The 15376-nt window shown below is 38.2% G+C and overlaps 3 protein-coding genes across 3 annotated transcripts; 1 reads left to right on the top strand and 2 right to left on the bottom strand.

Moving 5' to 3' along the window:
- Window positions 1-1381: 1381 nt before the first annotated feature.
- On the bottom strand, window positions 1382-1833 carry LOC128510199 (ATP synthase subunit f, mitochondrial-like). The gene has a single exon (XM_053482299.1). It carries the CDS (start codon window positions 1781-1783, stop codon window positions 1514-1516), a length of 270 nt encoding a protein of 89 aa, XP_053338274.1. The 5' UTR covers window positions 1784-1833; the 3' UTR covers window positions 1382-1513.
- A 4273-nt stretch (window positions 1834-6106) lies between these two features.
- Window positions 6107-7098, bottom strand: si:ch211-196c10.15 (uncharacterized). The gene is made up of 2 exons (XM_053482293.1): window positions 6785-7098; window positions 6107-6553 (listed from the first exon to the last, which is right to left on the bottom strand). Exons 1-2 carry the CDS (start codon window positions 6978-6980, stop codon window positions 6108-6110), a joined length of 642 nt encoding a protein of 213 aa, XP_053338268.1. The 5' UTR covers window positions 6981-7098; the 3' UTR covers window position 6107.
- A 75-nt stretch (window positions 7099-7173) lies between these two features.
- tmem18 (transmembrane protein 18) lies at window positions 7174-9865 on the top strand. Its single transcript, XM_053482298.1, has 5 exons — window positions 7174-7358; window positions 7480-7597; window positions 7683-7737; window positions 7845-7938; window positions 9415-9865. The coding sequence occupies exons 1-5, from the start codon at window positions 7266-7268 to the stop codon at window positions 9511-9513; spliced, it is 459 nt and encodes a 152-aa protein (XP_053338273.1). The 5' UTR covers window positions 7174-7265; the 3' UTR covers window positions 9514-9865.
- The last annotated feature ends 5511 nt before the right edge of the window (window positions 9866-15376 follow it).

The following is a 15376-nucleotide window of genomic DNA, read 5'->3' as shown; positions in this document are numbered from 1 at the left end:
ACCAATACTGTACATATGTCTTTCTTTATTCTGCTAAATATTGACAACTGTGTAACAGATTGTCAAGGAAAAAAAATAACGTGATTATTAAGATTATCATTATTATAACAACATAAATAAATGAACGTAGAACTAAACAAACCAACAAATAAACTAATGAATTTGTTATTTGCTTGAAGTTGTCTAAAATAATATGTATATACACTGTTTCATCATTTCATCCATCAATCTAGAAAACTCTGTACTCCAACGGTGACCACTGTATTTATTAAATCATGTGGTGACCACTTTGGTAGGACCTCAGGTCAATGTTCACACGCTATGGGCCTTTGGAAACTGGAGTACCAGAAGAAACCCCCCCCAAGGTGGAAATCAAAGCTGGTCCCTGGAAATGCAAGGCGACAGTGTTAACCACTAAGCCACCATGCCACCTAGTTTAATCACTGCTATGTGTTTTTTTCACACATTATATTGCCAAAAGTATTCGCTCGCCTGCTTTCACATGCATATGGACTTGAGTAATATCCAATTCTTAATCCATAAAGTTTAACAAATGTTGGCCCACTCTTTTCAGCTATAACAGCTTCAACTCTTCTGGAAAGGGTTTTCAAGAGGTTTACGAGTGCGCTTCTAAGAATTATTGGTATAATAACTAATTATTAGCTGAACCAGAAGATCTGGCTCGCGGCCTCCGCTCTAATCCATTCCAAAGGTGTTCTATCGGGGGGAGGTCAGGACTCTGTGCAGGCAAGTCAAGTTGTTTTACACCAAACTCGCACATCCATGACATGGACATTGCTTTGTGCACAGTCGCGCAGTCATGCTGGAACTGGAAGTGGTTGTCCCCAAACTGTCCCCACAAGGTTGGAAGCATAAAATGGTCCAAAATGTCTTGGTATGCTAAAGCATTAAGAGTTTTGAGCGGTGCACAAAGCAACGTTTAAAAGTTTTATTCCACATATGGCAGGGTTTGTTTTTTCTAGGGCCCATGAAAAAATATTTCGGGTTTTAAATTAAAGCCAGCAGAAAACTAAAACAAGAAATGTCCAAAAAAACAACTTAAAGCTTTTAATTCAGATTAAATGTTTCGAACAGTAAAGCCGTTTCTCGTTACTTTATGATGTTTCATTAAATTGCATCAGCACCGTCTAATGGGCGGGGCAAAGAGTTGTGACGAAGGCGGAAGTACCCATCGCGAGATCTCAAATCGCACAAAAACAATATAAAATAAACACGCTGTAAAATTTTATTTGTTTACACGCTGGTACTGTTTTGTTTTATTTTATTAATTGTCTTGTCAAATAAGATATAATAAAAAAAACTATTTTATATTTTGCCAGGACAAAGTTGCCATAGTTTTTTTTTTTTTTTTTTTTTTCACTTTATTTTACTTTATTTCTTGGTCACAAATACATTTATTTATACACAACAACCATTGAGAGAAAGGTGTGCTGATCACACTCGCAGGGACAGCCCAAAAGTCTCGGTGGTCCATGATGCCTAAAAAAAAGCTTCAGTGGTACTTTCTCCAGCGGTCGTGCTTAATATGATCATATTCCCAAACATAGCTCAGTACAACATAACCGGCGAGGATCATGGCTATGCCACCGAATCCTCCTTTCTTCACGTTGATGTACTTGTTGTAATATCTTTCATAGCCTCTTCGGACAGATCCGATGAGGCCGTTAGGGGTGAAGTCCCTGGTTCCAAGCCAGGATGGCACCTGACCGAGCTTCACATCCATGAGCCGCTTCTCAGCTAGGGGCACTGGTCTGTCCGCCATCTTGCTTTGAGCTCGAGCCTGCCGCGATGGATGTTGGGAATAAAATGGAGTGGAAGCGCACGAGGAGGCGGGGCGTCGAAGCTCACGGATATGACGTAATTCTTCTTCTTCTGCTGTGAATGTTTTTTTTTTTTTTTTCCTTTTTATTATTTTTTACAAATCAAACAGGCTTTAAATGAACCAAAATAAAGTAGTACCAGTACATAAGGCAGACACAACTGTAAGATATATACATAGTAGTTACCGAATTGGGTTACAAAATCAAGATAAAAAAAAAAATAAATAAATAAATAAAATAAAAAAATAATAATAAATAAATAAATAAAAAAGAGAAAATAAATAAATAAAATCATTTACATGACTTTGCAAAGGGGTTGTAAAATATTATAAATCATTAAACTCAGTAAAAAAATTAGCTAGTGTATTAGCCTTATTACTCGAAAGGGTACACAAAGATGAGGTAATAATTTTAAGATCATTTATGAAATGAGGAAAGGAAGGTGGAGTTTTCAAAAACCTACATTTGTGAATAAAAAATTTACCATAACAAAGAAGGTTGTTAACCAAAAAGTGTTGTGTACAATCTTTTTTAAACACTCCAAACTTAATTTGTTTATAATTTATAAGGTTAATCTGAATATTGACACAGGACATTCTATTTTCTAAATGAGACCAAAACAGCTTTGAATGAATACAGTTGAAGAAAATGTGCTCAGTAGTTTCAATATCACTTTCACAAAATTGACAAGAATTTTCTTCAATATTAAATAATGACCTAAGAAATTCTTTTGATGGATATATATCATTCATTATTTTAAATTGAAGCTCTTTTACTTTTGGGAAAATTGGAAAAGAGAGGTAACTTATTCTTATCTCTTTTAAATCTTTTGAATCAAATTCCTTAAAAATATGGTGACGTCTAAGTCGATTTGGGGAAAGTCTATTAATAAAAACACTTCTTAACAACAAGTTGGTACATTTTTGATCTCTAATAGAATAAGAACCCAAACACAGAGATGGAAAAGAGAATGTCACAGAATAGTGAGACAGAATTCCTTTGAGAAATAATACCATACTTTTAGGGATGGCATTTACAACTGTATAAAACTCTTTAGGATGACATACAAATCCATGTTTCAGACAGAAGTCATTATAGCTGAGAATGTCACCATGGTTATCCATCATATCCAGTAAAGAAATAATATTATATTTAAACCAATTTTCATAAAATAAAGACTTATTGCGGTGTAAAATAAAACGGTTATTCCAAATACAAGTCTTGTGAGGACTGAAATTGTGAGAAAATCCTAGTTTGCAACACAGCAAAACCTGTTGATGAAAAAGAGACAATTTGAGAGGTAACTTGGACAATTCAAAATCACATTTGATTAAAAAATTGAGACCACCTACTTTCCCAAACACTGAAGATGATATTGTAAACCATATACTGTTTGTGTTGTTAAGAAATGATCTTAGCCACTGAGTTTTTAAAACATTGTTCAATATTTCTAAGTCAATAACATTCAGACCTCCTTCTTCATAACTACGAACCAAGTCATTTTTGTTTATATAGTGATGCTTATTCTTCCAGATAAAATTAAAGATTGTACTGTTATATTCCTTAAGTAAATGAAGAGGGATAGCTAGTGATGAGGCTGGGTAAACAAATCTAGAAAGGAATTCCATTTTAGTTAACAAAATTCTTCCAAAAATTGAGATATCTCTTTGTAACCAACTATTAAGAATTAATTTTGCTTTTAGAAATTTGTTTACAAAATTTTCCTGAATGTTATGATTATTATCTTTAGTAATAGTGATACCCAAGTATTTTACAGAGGTTTTAACTGGGATATTGCATAGGACATCTAATTCGCTGTTATGAATTGCAATTAATTCACATTTGTTTATGTTTAAATGCAAACCAGAGGCATTGGAGAAGAGATTAACTAGTTTAATAGCTCTATCAACTTGATATTTATCCTTTAAAAAAAGAGTTGTATCGTCCGCCAATTGACTAATAGAGATCTGTCTTCCAAATACCGTGAGTTTATCAAAACTATTGTCATTAATAGTCAAAATAGTGAGCATCTCTACAGCCAAGATGAATAAGAAAGGGGAAATGGGACAGCCTTGCCTAATTCCTCGTGTAATATTAAATCTCTGAGAAGTCCCATGCGATAGTGATATAGAGCTATTTATGTCTTTATATAGCATTTTAATTAAAGATATGAAATTGTTACCAAAGCCGTATTTACTAAGAGAATCAAATATGAATTTGTGTTCAATTGTGTCAAACGCTTTTTTAAAATCCAAAAACAAAATGTAACCATCATCCTCAATCCATTCGTGATAGTCTAAAATATCTAAAACTAATCTGATATTATTATGTATTGATCTACCTTTCATAAATCCAGATTGTGATTCACTTATTATTTGGTCTAATCCTTCCTTTAGTCTATTGGCAAATATGTGAGCTAAAACCTTATAATCGCAGTTAAGAAGAGTGATGGGTCGAAGATTATCTATTTGTCGAGCATCCTTTCCTGGCTTGGGTATAAGAGTAATCAGTCCTTGCTTCATAGTTGAAGCAAGTATATTATTATGAAAACACTCAAGAAAAACATCAAACAATAGATCCCTCAAGTCTTCCCTAAAGAATTTATAAAATTCAGGTGTAAGCCCATCAGGGCCTGGAGATTTTCCTGAGGATAATTTGTCAATAGCTTTGTCAAGTTCTTCAATTTTAATGTCCGCCTCACACAAATCTCTAAAATGTTTGTCAATCTGTGGTATATTAGTATATATTCTGTCAAAAAAATTATTACAATCTGTTTCAGAGAAGGCTGAGCTGTATAAAGTGCTATAAAATTTAAAGATCTCAGAAGAAATTATTTTTGGGCAGTTATTAACATTTCCATTAACAAAAAGAGACTTTATAGCATTTTTTTCCTGTCGCCTTTTTTCGAGTCTGCAAAAATAACTATTACTTTTTTCACCTTTCTCTATCCATCTTGCTCTGGATCTCACATAAGCTCCTTTGGCTTTTTGAATATACAAATTATCAATTTTGGATTGTAAAGATAAAATTTTAAGTCTGGTTTCATCATCCATGTCACTTTTGTTACATAGATTATTTAGTTCTCTAGATAATTCTTCCTCCAATTGCGCTCTAGCTTTACTTAAATTTTTGCTGAAATGTATAGAAAATTCCCGAATCTTGTGTTTTAGGTACTCCCATTTACTTGTAAATGAAAGGTGTTCTTTATCTAATTTTGCTCTATTTATCATTGCTCTAATTTGCGAACAATACTTACTATGCTCTAATAAGTCAGAACTAAGTTTCCAGTAACCCTTGTTTCGTGATTCTCTTTTATTTGAGCAGAAAGACAAGGAGATACAGCAATGATCGGTTAAGGGTGCTGAAGAAATTGAGATGTCTTTGATAAATTCAGTCAAACCAGGGGAGGTTAACCAGTAGTCAATCCTAGATTTGGAAATCCCATTTGGTTTGAACCAAGAGAATTGCCTTAGATTTGGATTCCCAGCCCTCCAAACATCCATTACGTTGTTATCTAAACAGAAGTTTAGAAAATGAAGGTTCGGGTGGGAATCACTAAATTTAGGTGGGCAACGGTCTAATGTCTCATCCATTACCATATTGAAATCTCCTCCCATAATAACATTGTCAGTTGGGTATAAACGTTTCAATTCAAATAAAAGATTAGAGATTTCAGCTAATAATTTGTTGTTAAGTTGAATACTGTTGTAGCCATACACATTAAATAAAATAAACAAAACATCACCAATGTTTAAAACAACTGAAATCCAATGACCGTTCGGGTCACTTTTTGACTTTAGTATTTTCCCAGGGAGGTTATTAAATAAAATAGCAACCCCTGCTGACTGTGCAGAGGCATGGCTGAAAACTACTTTGTCACCCCATTGGCTTGTCCAGAATTTAACATCATCAGGCTTTGAATGCGTTTCTTGTAATAATACACAGTGTGCACCTTTGTTTTTACAAAATAGAAAAAAGGCTTTTCTTTTGACAGAGTTACGGAGACCCCTTGCGTTTAAAGACATACAAGATAAAGATGTCTTCACCGAGAACATCAACTTACTAAACTAAATAAAATAACGTATTATAATAAATGATCAAAAAATTTAAGTAAAAATGTCTAAAGAACACGTTAACAACGTCTGCCTTAAACAAAGCACTGTAACGAAATCCCGCTCAACAGCAAAACATGAAAGAACATCCCAATTACATCTCTCCGTCAAGGAAAGTAGATACAATTAAAGTTATCAGTAAACATTATTGGAGTCAGCTATTTTTGACGATCCGAGTGCCCTCAATATAGCCGTAAGGGCCGCGGTAGTACGCTTTCTTCCCCGCAGCTCTGGCCTCGCTGATCACCGGCCACAGCGCCGCACGAGCCTCTCGATCTCCCTTGGATAAGTCCTCAGTAAACTTTATCCCCTTGGTTTTACAGATGTCCGAAAATTTCGTGGAGCGCCAGAACTCATCTCTGTATTTCCTCATACAAAACTGAATGATCACCTGTCTGGATTTATCCTTTTGCCGTGGTCCAACGCGGTGGACTGTATCCACGATGTCATCAAGCTTGTGCCGCAGGTGAGGAGCTATTTCAGCTAACAGTGAAATGACGTCTTCACGGATGGCTTCATCTGCAGCCTCCTTCATTCCAATCACTCGGAGGTTCCATCTTCTTTTGTAGCGTTCAAGCTCTGATGTACGAGTGGTCAGGTCTGCGTGTGATGCGAGAGTAGAGGTGAGTTGTTTATCAAACAGATTCATTTTGACTTTACAGTCCTTAATTTCCGCCGCGTTGAATTCCACTGCCTTGGATAAGTTTACAATCATCAAACTATTCTCTGTGATCTTACTTTCAATACGACTCAGCTTCCCATCTTGCAAATCAAACCTGGCGACTAAAGCTTCCAGGAGAGCTGCATTGGAAATCTCAAGATCCTCATTACCTTTCAGTTTCTTAGTGGACATCTTAGTTGGAGTGTTTTGTATAGATGAGGGCTCTTTGCGTTTATCCTTGTGGTCGTCACGACCAATTTTCATGGCATATTCGTGTTCGGAATTAGTAGTCGAGGTTGTCATAGCTGTTGCCTTATTTCCTGGAATAACTATATTTGGGTGGCTTGAAACTTTTTTTGATGACATAATATTGATCCTCTCCGACGAATCAATAGTAAAAGTAACAGTTGGGATGATAACAAATAAAATATAAAGGAAAAATTCAGAAATTGCTGAAGAGCCGAGAAAACTACATGTGCTTAGCTCGCCATCTTGTTGCCCTCCCAAAGTTGCCATAGTTACCCTTTCCTGGCGCACTATTTTGTCGTCACTCCTGAACCCGGAAGTGCGCGGTTCTGTCCGGAGGTTTTTCCTGGTTCCTTAGTTTGACGGACCTGTTTATTTTTATCTTGTTTATTATTAGTCTGTAAAATGAACACGGATAAAGCAAAGAATATCAGCACTATCCCGATAGACGGATTTAGCAAAATCCGTATTACATCAACGTGGACTTTTCTACAATCCGTAAGATTACTGTAGTTTAATTAGAGTTTAAACCTGTATATCTATCAGTCTGGAAGCTCAGGTGTGTTATAGGTGATGTTTGGTTTTTATTCAATAAATAATTCTCTTTTTCTCTCTACAGATCCAGTGGTCTGAGCCATGGCTGATCTGCCTGATTTCTTTTCACATCATGTGCTTTGCCTTCACCATCCTGACCTGCAGGTTCTACAGACTCCAGATCTTCCAGTTCCTCCTGATGGGTAAATAAATGTTACATCACTGTGATTTAAAAGCAAAAGAAAGAAAGTATACCAAGAAAATAATCTATCCTGTTGTCATCCACAGTTGTGATGGTGTACAGTGCAGAATATTTGAACGAGATTGCAGCCAAGAACTGGAGGTAAGACAGTCAAGTTTGATTGTCCGTCAGATTTTTTTTGTTTGTTTTTAACTGGTTTATCTGGATTATAATTTCTTTCTTGTTTTTTTTTTTTTTATTACCCCCAGATCATTTTCCAACTTCCAGTACTTTGACTCCAAGGGAATGTTTATATCGTTGGTGTATTCTGTGCCCCTTCTGTTCAACACTATGATCATCGTGGTAAGATTATTGTTTCACATTAATGCTAAATCATGTACAATTATAGCTGTGAAAGAAGAGACTGAGTATCAAACAGGTGAAAGTCCGATGGCGTGATAGCAAGATTATAGGAAGGACGCTTTAACACCTCAAAATAAAGGTTTTGCAAGGTATCGACACTGTGTGCAGAAGTGTATAGACGTGCATCGTCGTGCAAGATCATGACGCCCTCGGATATCAGTCCTCTGCCTTTTATCCAAAGTTTAGGCTTCAACTCTTCAATAAACGTCTCACTGTAACAAGCACTGTTGATTGTTGAACTTTTGTTTTGATAATGTTCCAATACTGGCCCTTGAGAATCCCAGAAAACTTTAAGCTGATGAATTTTCCAGTTGATTGTTGACTTTCAACCTTTTTCTTGGTGGAATTTTAGTGGAGGTTGTTTCCATTCCGTACTCTGTCGTTTACTCTCAGACTCGTAGTGATGAATCCATGTCGCGTCACCAGTAATGATTCTCTTTAAGAAATTTTTTTCACCGGGTACACTCTCAGACCGCAAAAAAAAAATAATAATAATCACAGCATGCTGCTCTTCTTTTATGCAAATCGCAAGTGGGGCATCTTTTGCTCACATCACAGTTACAAATGAACTGACGTAAGATGTTCACACCTGCACAGCAGTGACTAGGGAGACAGTAGCCTTTTAAACAGAAGTTTTAATATAACCAGGCTGCGGATAATTTTTTGACTCATCTTTGTATAATCAGTATATTTAATTTAATTGATGTGAAATTAACCCAGTGTACACAGGTATTTGAGGTAATAACGTTACCAGGGTAACACACATCTGCGCTGGCGATGTTGCAGGGTGTTCTGAATGGTGGGATTCGTCAACGGACGTTCCCTCAACTGGTATTCTCTGTACAGGGAGCTGGGAGTCAGAAGCACACTTTAAATGTGAAATGAAACGCAGCTATAGGCATAGAGGCCACATTTCCACTAGGGCTAGACCACACCTTTTTCAATGAGTTCAATGATTTTTTCAATGACTGACACATAAAGACCACGCCTCTTTCAGTGAGACTGACCCACACATACAAGCGAAACCTGTTTCACTGGGACTGACACATAGGCCACGCCCATTCAGGTCTGTAACAGAGAGATCACACACCTACTTTATGCATTTGATTTAACTTAGAGTTAAGCTGGAAGTTTGGCAGTTGATGTCACTTACTAAACTTTGGGTCAAGGAGAACTTCCATCTAAGTAAGAATTTCAGGTTGAATGCGTAACAAGTTGCTCGAACACAGAACCATAAACCACAAGCAGAAATGCGGCTCCTGTTTCCCTGGCAGGCACTAAACCAATGTCCAAACCAAAATAATAAATTTCAGGATATCGGGACAGATTTGATTTTTGTTAAAGGATTTATCTTCACACCGAGTTACACTTGTACAGAAACCTGACGTGACCCCGAGTTTGCTGTATGTCTTTCAGGCCGTGTGGGTGAGGAGGACATTTGTGACCATGACAGAGCTGAAGACGCTGCAGCTGAAGAGGAAAGCTGCCAGAGAAAAAGCCAAGAAAGCCCAGTAGAGAGAGAGAGAGAGAGAGATTATTAAACTGACTGATCCAAATTCAAGACTTTAAAGCAGGCTACTTTAATACGAAAACTCGGCAGATGACGTCCTTCTGAGAAGTCATCAGATCATGGCTAAAGAAATCTGATGAATCTTCACATTTCCCGTGGTGTAATGTCTGTCTGTATAACCCTCCACACCCCTGGAGCTGAAGACTGGAGCTACCCTACAAGTAGGACTGCTGGAAACAGAAAAGCTCAGCATAACTATTGAAAATCCCATAAGACTTCGATAATATTTTTTTTAACAGTTTTGTCATATATGCATGGTGTAATCTAATGATCAATAAAACGATCTTGTTTTTATGATGGCTGTGTTAAGGTCCATGTGTCTAGACAGTTCCTTCCTGAAGAGGGCGATACTGCATCAATGTTTCAGCCTGATGGTCACCCTGTTGCGTGGACTTCAAAATGTGATTTTCACAATAACTTCCATTAAAAGTGGTCTGAGAGTAGATTGACATTTGCGATAGAAGTAAAATACCTGGATATACAGTGCATCCAGAAAGTATTCACAGCGCATCACTTTTTCCACATTTCGTTATGTCACAGCCTTATTCTAAAATGGAATTTTCAGAATTCTACAGACAACACCCCCTAATGACAACATGAAAAAAAGTTTGAGATTGCACTGTAAACAAGATGCATTGTATGTTTAGTGTTTAAATTTAAACTTTTTTAATACAACTTAATTGCAGTATGACTGCAGATCAGGTCAATTTTATTTATATAGAACCTTTTTAACAAAGGTCATTGTCACAAAAACCTTTGCAGAATAAAAAAAAATAGAAACCAGTGTGGAAATGTGTATAAATTATAATTATCAGATGTGAATCAGAGGAACAATTTCATGTTAGATGTTTTGGAGATAAAGTCAGAGAGGCCTCGTAGAAGGATTGAGGTGGTTTGGACATGTTCAGAGGAGAGATTGTGAGCATCGTAAAAGGATGCTGAGGTTGGTACTGCCAGGCAAGAGGTCTAGTGGAAGGCCAAAGAGGAAATTTATGTATGCATTGAGAGAGGACATGTCGTTAGGTGGTGTGAAAGAAGAGGATGCACAGGATAGGGTTAGATGGAGGCAGGTGATTTGTCGTGGCGTCTCCTAAAAGGGTAAAGTCGAAAGATGAAGAAGGAGATAATTATCAGATTGTCCTTGATGAACAAGCCGAGACTGAGGGCGGTCAAGGGAAGAAAAACCAGACTCTACAGGGAACCCATCCTCATTTGGGTGAACTCATTTGGGTCAGGTATACAAGGAGTGTTTGAGTTATATGGAGTCCACTTTCATTATCGGAGGCCCAGGTACTTGGTACAGGAATTTCAGTCCTGACTATTGAGTGATTGCAGTCACAAGCCATCAGAGAACATCTGTCTGCATTAGTTGATTTCAAGGCCATCTTCATGGTAAAGTGGATCCGTCCCCAGTCACCACATGCATTCCGAGCAGACCAGACGAGGCCTCCATGTGTCGAGATCTCCAACCAGGAGCGGAGCAGAAGCGGAAGATTAAAGCTGATAATAAGCGTCATTTGTTTTATACAGAGACCCTAAAGTCCCAAAAGTTATGTTTTTTTTTTTATTTATCTGCAAACATTTAAAGACATGCTAGGTTTTTGCATGAACATTAGCTTCCATACAGTTATTGCCCCTAGTGTTCAAAAACAGGAACTGCAACTAAAGCTAATTAAGGCTCAGTGAGGAGGGAAGGAACATCAGACAGGACATTTAATTACAGGGTCATCACATTTAAAAACACTCCATAATTTTCAGCTTTTCATATCGGCAATTGAATCTAAGGAAGGCAAAAAGTGTGCTTATATAGTCAATAAAGTCCATAAATCTTTAAAAGGGTGTGCACCATGGGGACTTTACTTCCCATGCCAAGTCTAAGGGAAAGAAGGAAGAACAATTATTTTTTTTCCCAGAAACTAATTTTTTGGTTTTGTTTTAGGTTTTTTATTTTACTTATTTTTTTCTCAAAAGAAATCCAGTATTTAGGCTGGGATTTTTGCTGAACCTGTCAGCCCTGGTTAGGGGTAATAACTCTTTAGGAATCACGCCTGCTGTATCAAACACACTTTAACGTAGTTATGTCTGAACCCTCTCGCTGTTTAGACAAAACAAGCTGGCAGATGGTCAAAGTCATTTTATTTAAAGCTGTTTTATTCAGCTTTTCCTTTCTGTAGAGTCCATCCAGCTTCATAAGCCATTGGCATATCTGCTTGCCGTATTACATGTACTGCACATTTCCACACATCTAACATGTGCAACATGTAATGATACAGGATATAATAAGTTCCCGACCTGTTAATGCTATCAGGTTAAAAAAAATTTTCCTAAAAGTCAGGAGACTCTCATGAAGTTTGGGTGTTCAATGTTTCCTATGATCTGGCTGCTGGGGTTGATGCCACAGGGACCAGGGGTTAAAGCAAGTATGCTAAGGAGGTGATGAGATTTTTCAGGTATCCCTGAACACAAAAGATTTAGGATCCGGTTCAAGGGTCTGGTGCCCAAAGTCTCCAGGGATCTTTTCGTAGTTTGCTTACACTTAGTCTGCTTTGCGACAATGCCAACTGTTAAAAGCGCTATAGAGATCAAATTTAATTGAAATGGAATTACACAAGGCCTTAAACTCAGCCTTAATTCTCAAAATTAAAAAAGAACATGTCCCAATATGTCATATTTACATTTGGCAGATACCTTTATCCAGAGCGACTTACATTTGTATTTTATTATATATGTGAGCAGTTGAGGGTTAAAGGCCTTGCTTATGGGCCCAACAGGGACAACTTGGCAGTTGTGGAATTCGAACCTGGGACCTTCCGGATCAAAGTCTAATGCCTTAACCACTGAGGTACCCCTGACCATTACAGTTTATTAGTTAAACACAGAATATTGGGATGTAATTGCTGATTATAGTCTATCTGTGGTGCTCATGACATACCATCAGAGTTTTTTTTTTTTTTTTTTTTCACCCTATCAGTGGAAAGAGACCACCATATAACCACCAGATACCATCCACTTGGCCAGTAACATTGCTGCCTCAATCCTGCTCTCTGTTTTCTGGGTTCCTCCGCTGGGTTATGGATGAGTGTGTGTAATGCTCCATGATGGACTTTCAGGGTTTTTGTGAGAGTCTCCCGCTCCTCAGTGACCCTAACCAGGATAAAGGGTTTTTTTGTTTTTTTAAGACAAATGAATAAACATCATCGACACTGACATGGGGGATCATATGTTAAGGCTTTCATTCCTCTTCAGTAACTGTTTTGTCCTGGTCAGGATCATTTACAATCAAGAAAGAAGGTGAAAATAAACAAAATATGCATTTTAACTTAAAGTGGGTTTCTTGGATTGAGGATTAAACAGCTATCGTGTTTTTTGGGGGGAAAAAAGTGGTTTACTTTGGTCACATGCTCAGATCAGATAAAAAGCAAATAAAGTACTGTTGCACATTCATGATTGGAAAAAAATCTGCCACTCGTGTGTATTAACGATGCAGATCATGCAGATACGGGTCTTAATTTTCAACTCAAACATTACAAAGTGGACAAAATGTTACTCCGCATGAGTGCGGCCTGGTTGGTGGTGCCAGACAGGCTGGTTTGAGTATTTCAGAACATGCTGAGCTGATCCCTGGGGGGGTTTCATGCATAACTGTTTCTGGAGGTTTTACAGAATAGTGTAAAAAGAAAAACGTTCAGCGAGTACTGTAGACGGAGAATAGACTGAGCTGAGAGGGAAGATAACTCACATAAGCACTCTTTACAAGTGTAGTGAGCAGAAAAGCATCTCAGAAGGAACATCAGTTTGAACTCTGATGTGGATGGGCTACGACCCTGAAACGGCCAAGGAGAGGAATCTGAGGCTATCATGGGCACCCAAAGCAGAGAGCTGAAAATTAGAAAATGTTTTTTTTTGTTTTTTTTTTGTTGCAGCAAGTGTTCCTAATAAAATGGCCAGAAAGGGAGTGTGTATTTACCTAATGTGATTAATATTTGAATAGCCGCATAACAAGTATGTCACATTGCAGGGTGTCCTTGACGACAAAATGTTTGACAACCCCTGTCATGGTGTATATGTGAGACCTAATCACATTAATAAACAGAATTTAGCAAACAAAAAGTCTCTTTCTCTCTTTCTCTCTCTCTTTTTCTCTCTGTCTTGCTCTGAATAATTCGCAGCTCTCCGCAGCTGCAGTTCGGTCTGTTTTGAAAGCTTCGGACTGGAGCTAATCCGTCATCTGCAAGCCGTCCTCCTCGCAAACTTCTGGCAGCTTCTCAGCCTAAAGATCTTATAAAAACAACCCGACACTCTGTCCGTCTCTGCCTTCTTTCTCACTCCAGTCCCCAAAGGGATTCATGTGGTTGATTCACACGGCTCAGTCTAATTATAATAGCTAAACTGCTGTTAAATGTCTTACTCCGTCCGGCCTGCGCCTTGCGCCTTCCTCCTGATGGTGCGGAGACCACCAAGGCTTAATGCTAGGCCAAAAGAGAATTCGATAAACGTCGATAACAACTTCACCGTCTTCGGCGTTATTTGTTTGCAGGAAAATCCTGCAAGTAGGAAATCTTCTCAGACTTGCAGGTAGGAAAAATATTTACAGAAACGGGACAAACAGGGAAATCTACGATAAATCTGGAACGCTTGTATAATTTTTCTGTCTTTCTCTGGCACTCTTTCATAAATGCTTTTACATCAGGAAGTCACCCGGGCCAATTCCTCCATCTGTAGTATCCTCGACACAGCGCAGTTCCAAATGATTCAGAATCTCTTCATCTTTCCATGTGTGTTCCAGCTAACATGCTTTTCCGTAAGTGCATATAGTTATCGATCGTATCGTCTGCAGGGCCGAGGAGAATGGAAGCTGCCCAGGAACAACCGGCTCTCTGATTTCCCAGCAGCCCAGGCGGTGACTGCATTCGCTGAGACACTCAGCAAAGGAGCAGAGTGTACTAATCTAATCCCGTGAGAGTAACCAGAGATGCATGCCCCCCACCCTGCCCCCCAACCCTACCCCCTCAACACACTGGAAAAGCGAAAAAGACTTCCATTAGTGATTCTTCGAAAGCCAAATACGATGATTGTTCTGCCAAACACCCTTGTAGTTCAGCTCTCAGGGTCTGTCTGCCTATAGAAATAAGTCACTAGAGCACGGGTTATGTAAGCCTTCGCGAGAAAGTGCATCGCCGTCTCGGTCTCAGCCGGTATCTCACGCCATGATGTAAGAGAGATTTATTAGGAATCGCAGAACGCGGCTTGGGGTTTATCGGAACGTAAGGAATACGATCGTTTTAAAGGAAATGCACTCACCTGTCAGAACCTTTTTACTCTCTAAAGCTGAGAGCATTGAATGTAAATTCTGATATCATAGCGTATGAGTCACGACATCACCAGGCACCCATCCAGAACTGTTTCAGCAAGTAAACAGACCCTGGACTCTAAAGAGAGAGAAGCAACAACAACAACAACAAAAATCAGTTCTTGGTTTGTGTTTTACTCGACTGTACTGCACAACTGTAACTATTAGTTAAAATAACATAAGAGGCACAAACTCTGCAATTGATATGACATTTTTAAAAAATCGTTAATTCATTTTTACTGGATGCTGGTCAGGGTTGATTTGGATCCTGGGAAAACTAAATGCAAGGAGATGCTTGAGGCCTATCCCAGGAGTTTCATGACTCGTCGGACACAAAAAAAAGGCAGTTTGGGAATGAAAATATACATGCAAACTTTACACACACAGACCCAAGGTGAGAATCGAACCCTCATCCCTGTGATTACGAGGTCACAATGTAAACCACTGTACCGACTGGC

This window comes from Clarias gariepinus, chromosome 22, assembly GCF_024256425.1.
Source record: "Clarias gariepinus isolate MV-2021 ecotype Netherlands chromosome 22, CGAR_prim_01v2, whole genome shotgun sequence".
NCBI lineage: Eukaryota > Metazoa > Chordata > Actinopteri > Siluriformes > Clariidae > Clarias > Clarias gariepinus.
Note: the sequence above shows the minus strand (reverse complement) of the source record. Positions and strands in the feature narration are given on the sequence as shown.

Coding starts and splice junctions, on each gene's coding strand:
- si:ch211-196c10.15 (XM_053482293.1), bottom strand. CDS start 6,980: ATGTCATCAAAAAAAGTTTCAAGCCACCCAAATATAGTTATTCCAGGA. Junction 6,554..6,784: donor GTCCACTAAGAAACTGAAAG/GTAATGAGGATC, acceptor CATCACACGCAG/ACCTGACCACTCGTACATCA.
- LOC128510199 (XM_053482299.1), bottom strand. CDS start 1,783: ATGGCGGACAGACCAGTGCCCCTAGCTGAGAAGCGGCTCATGGATGTG.
- tmem18 (XM_053482298.1), top strand. CDS start 7,266: ATGAACACGGATAAAGCAAAGAATATCAGCACTATCCCGATAGACGGA. Junction 7,598..7,682: donor CTTCCAGTTCCTCCTGATGG/GTAAATAAATGT, acceptor TGTCATCCACAG/TTGTGATGGTGTACAGTGCA. Junction 7,939..9,414: donor TCAACACTATGATCATCGTG/GTAAGATTATTG, acceptor TATGTCTTTCAG/GCCGTGTGGGTGAGGAGGAC.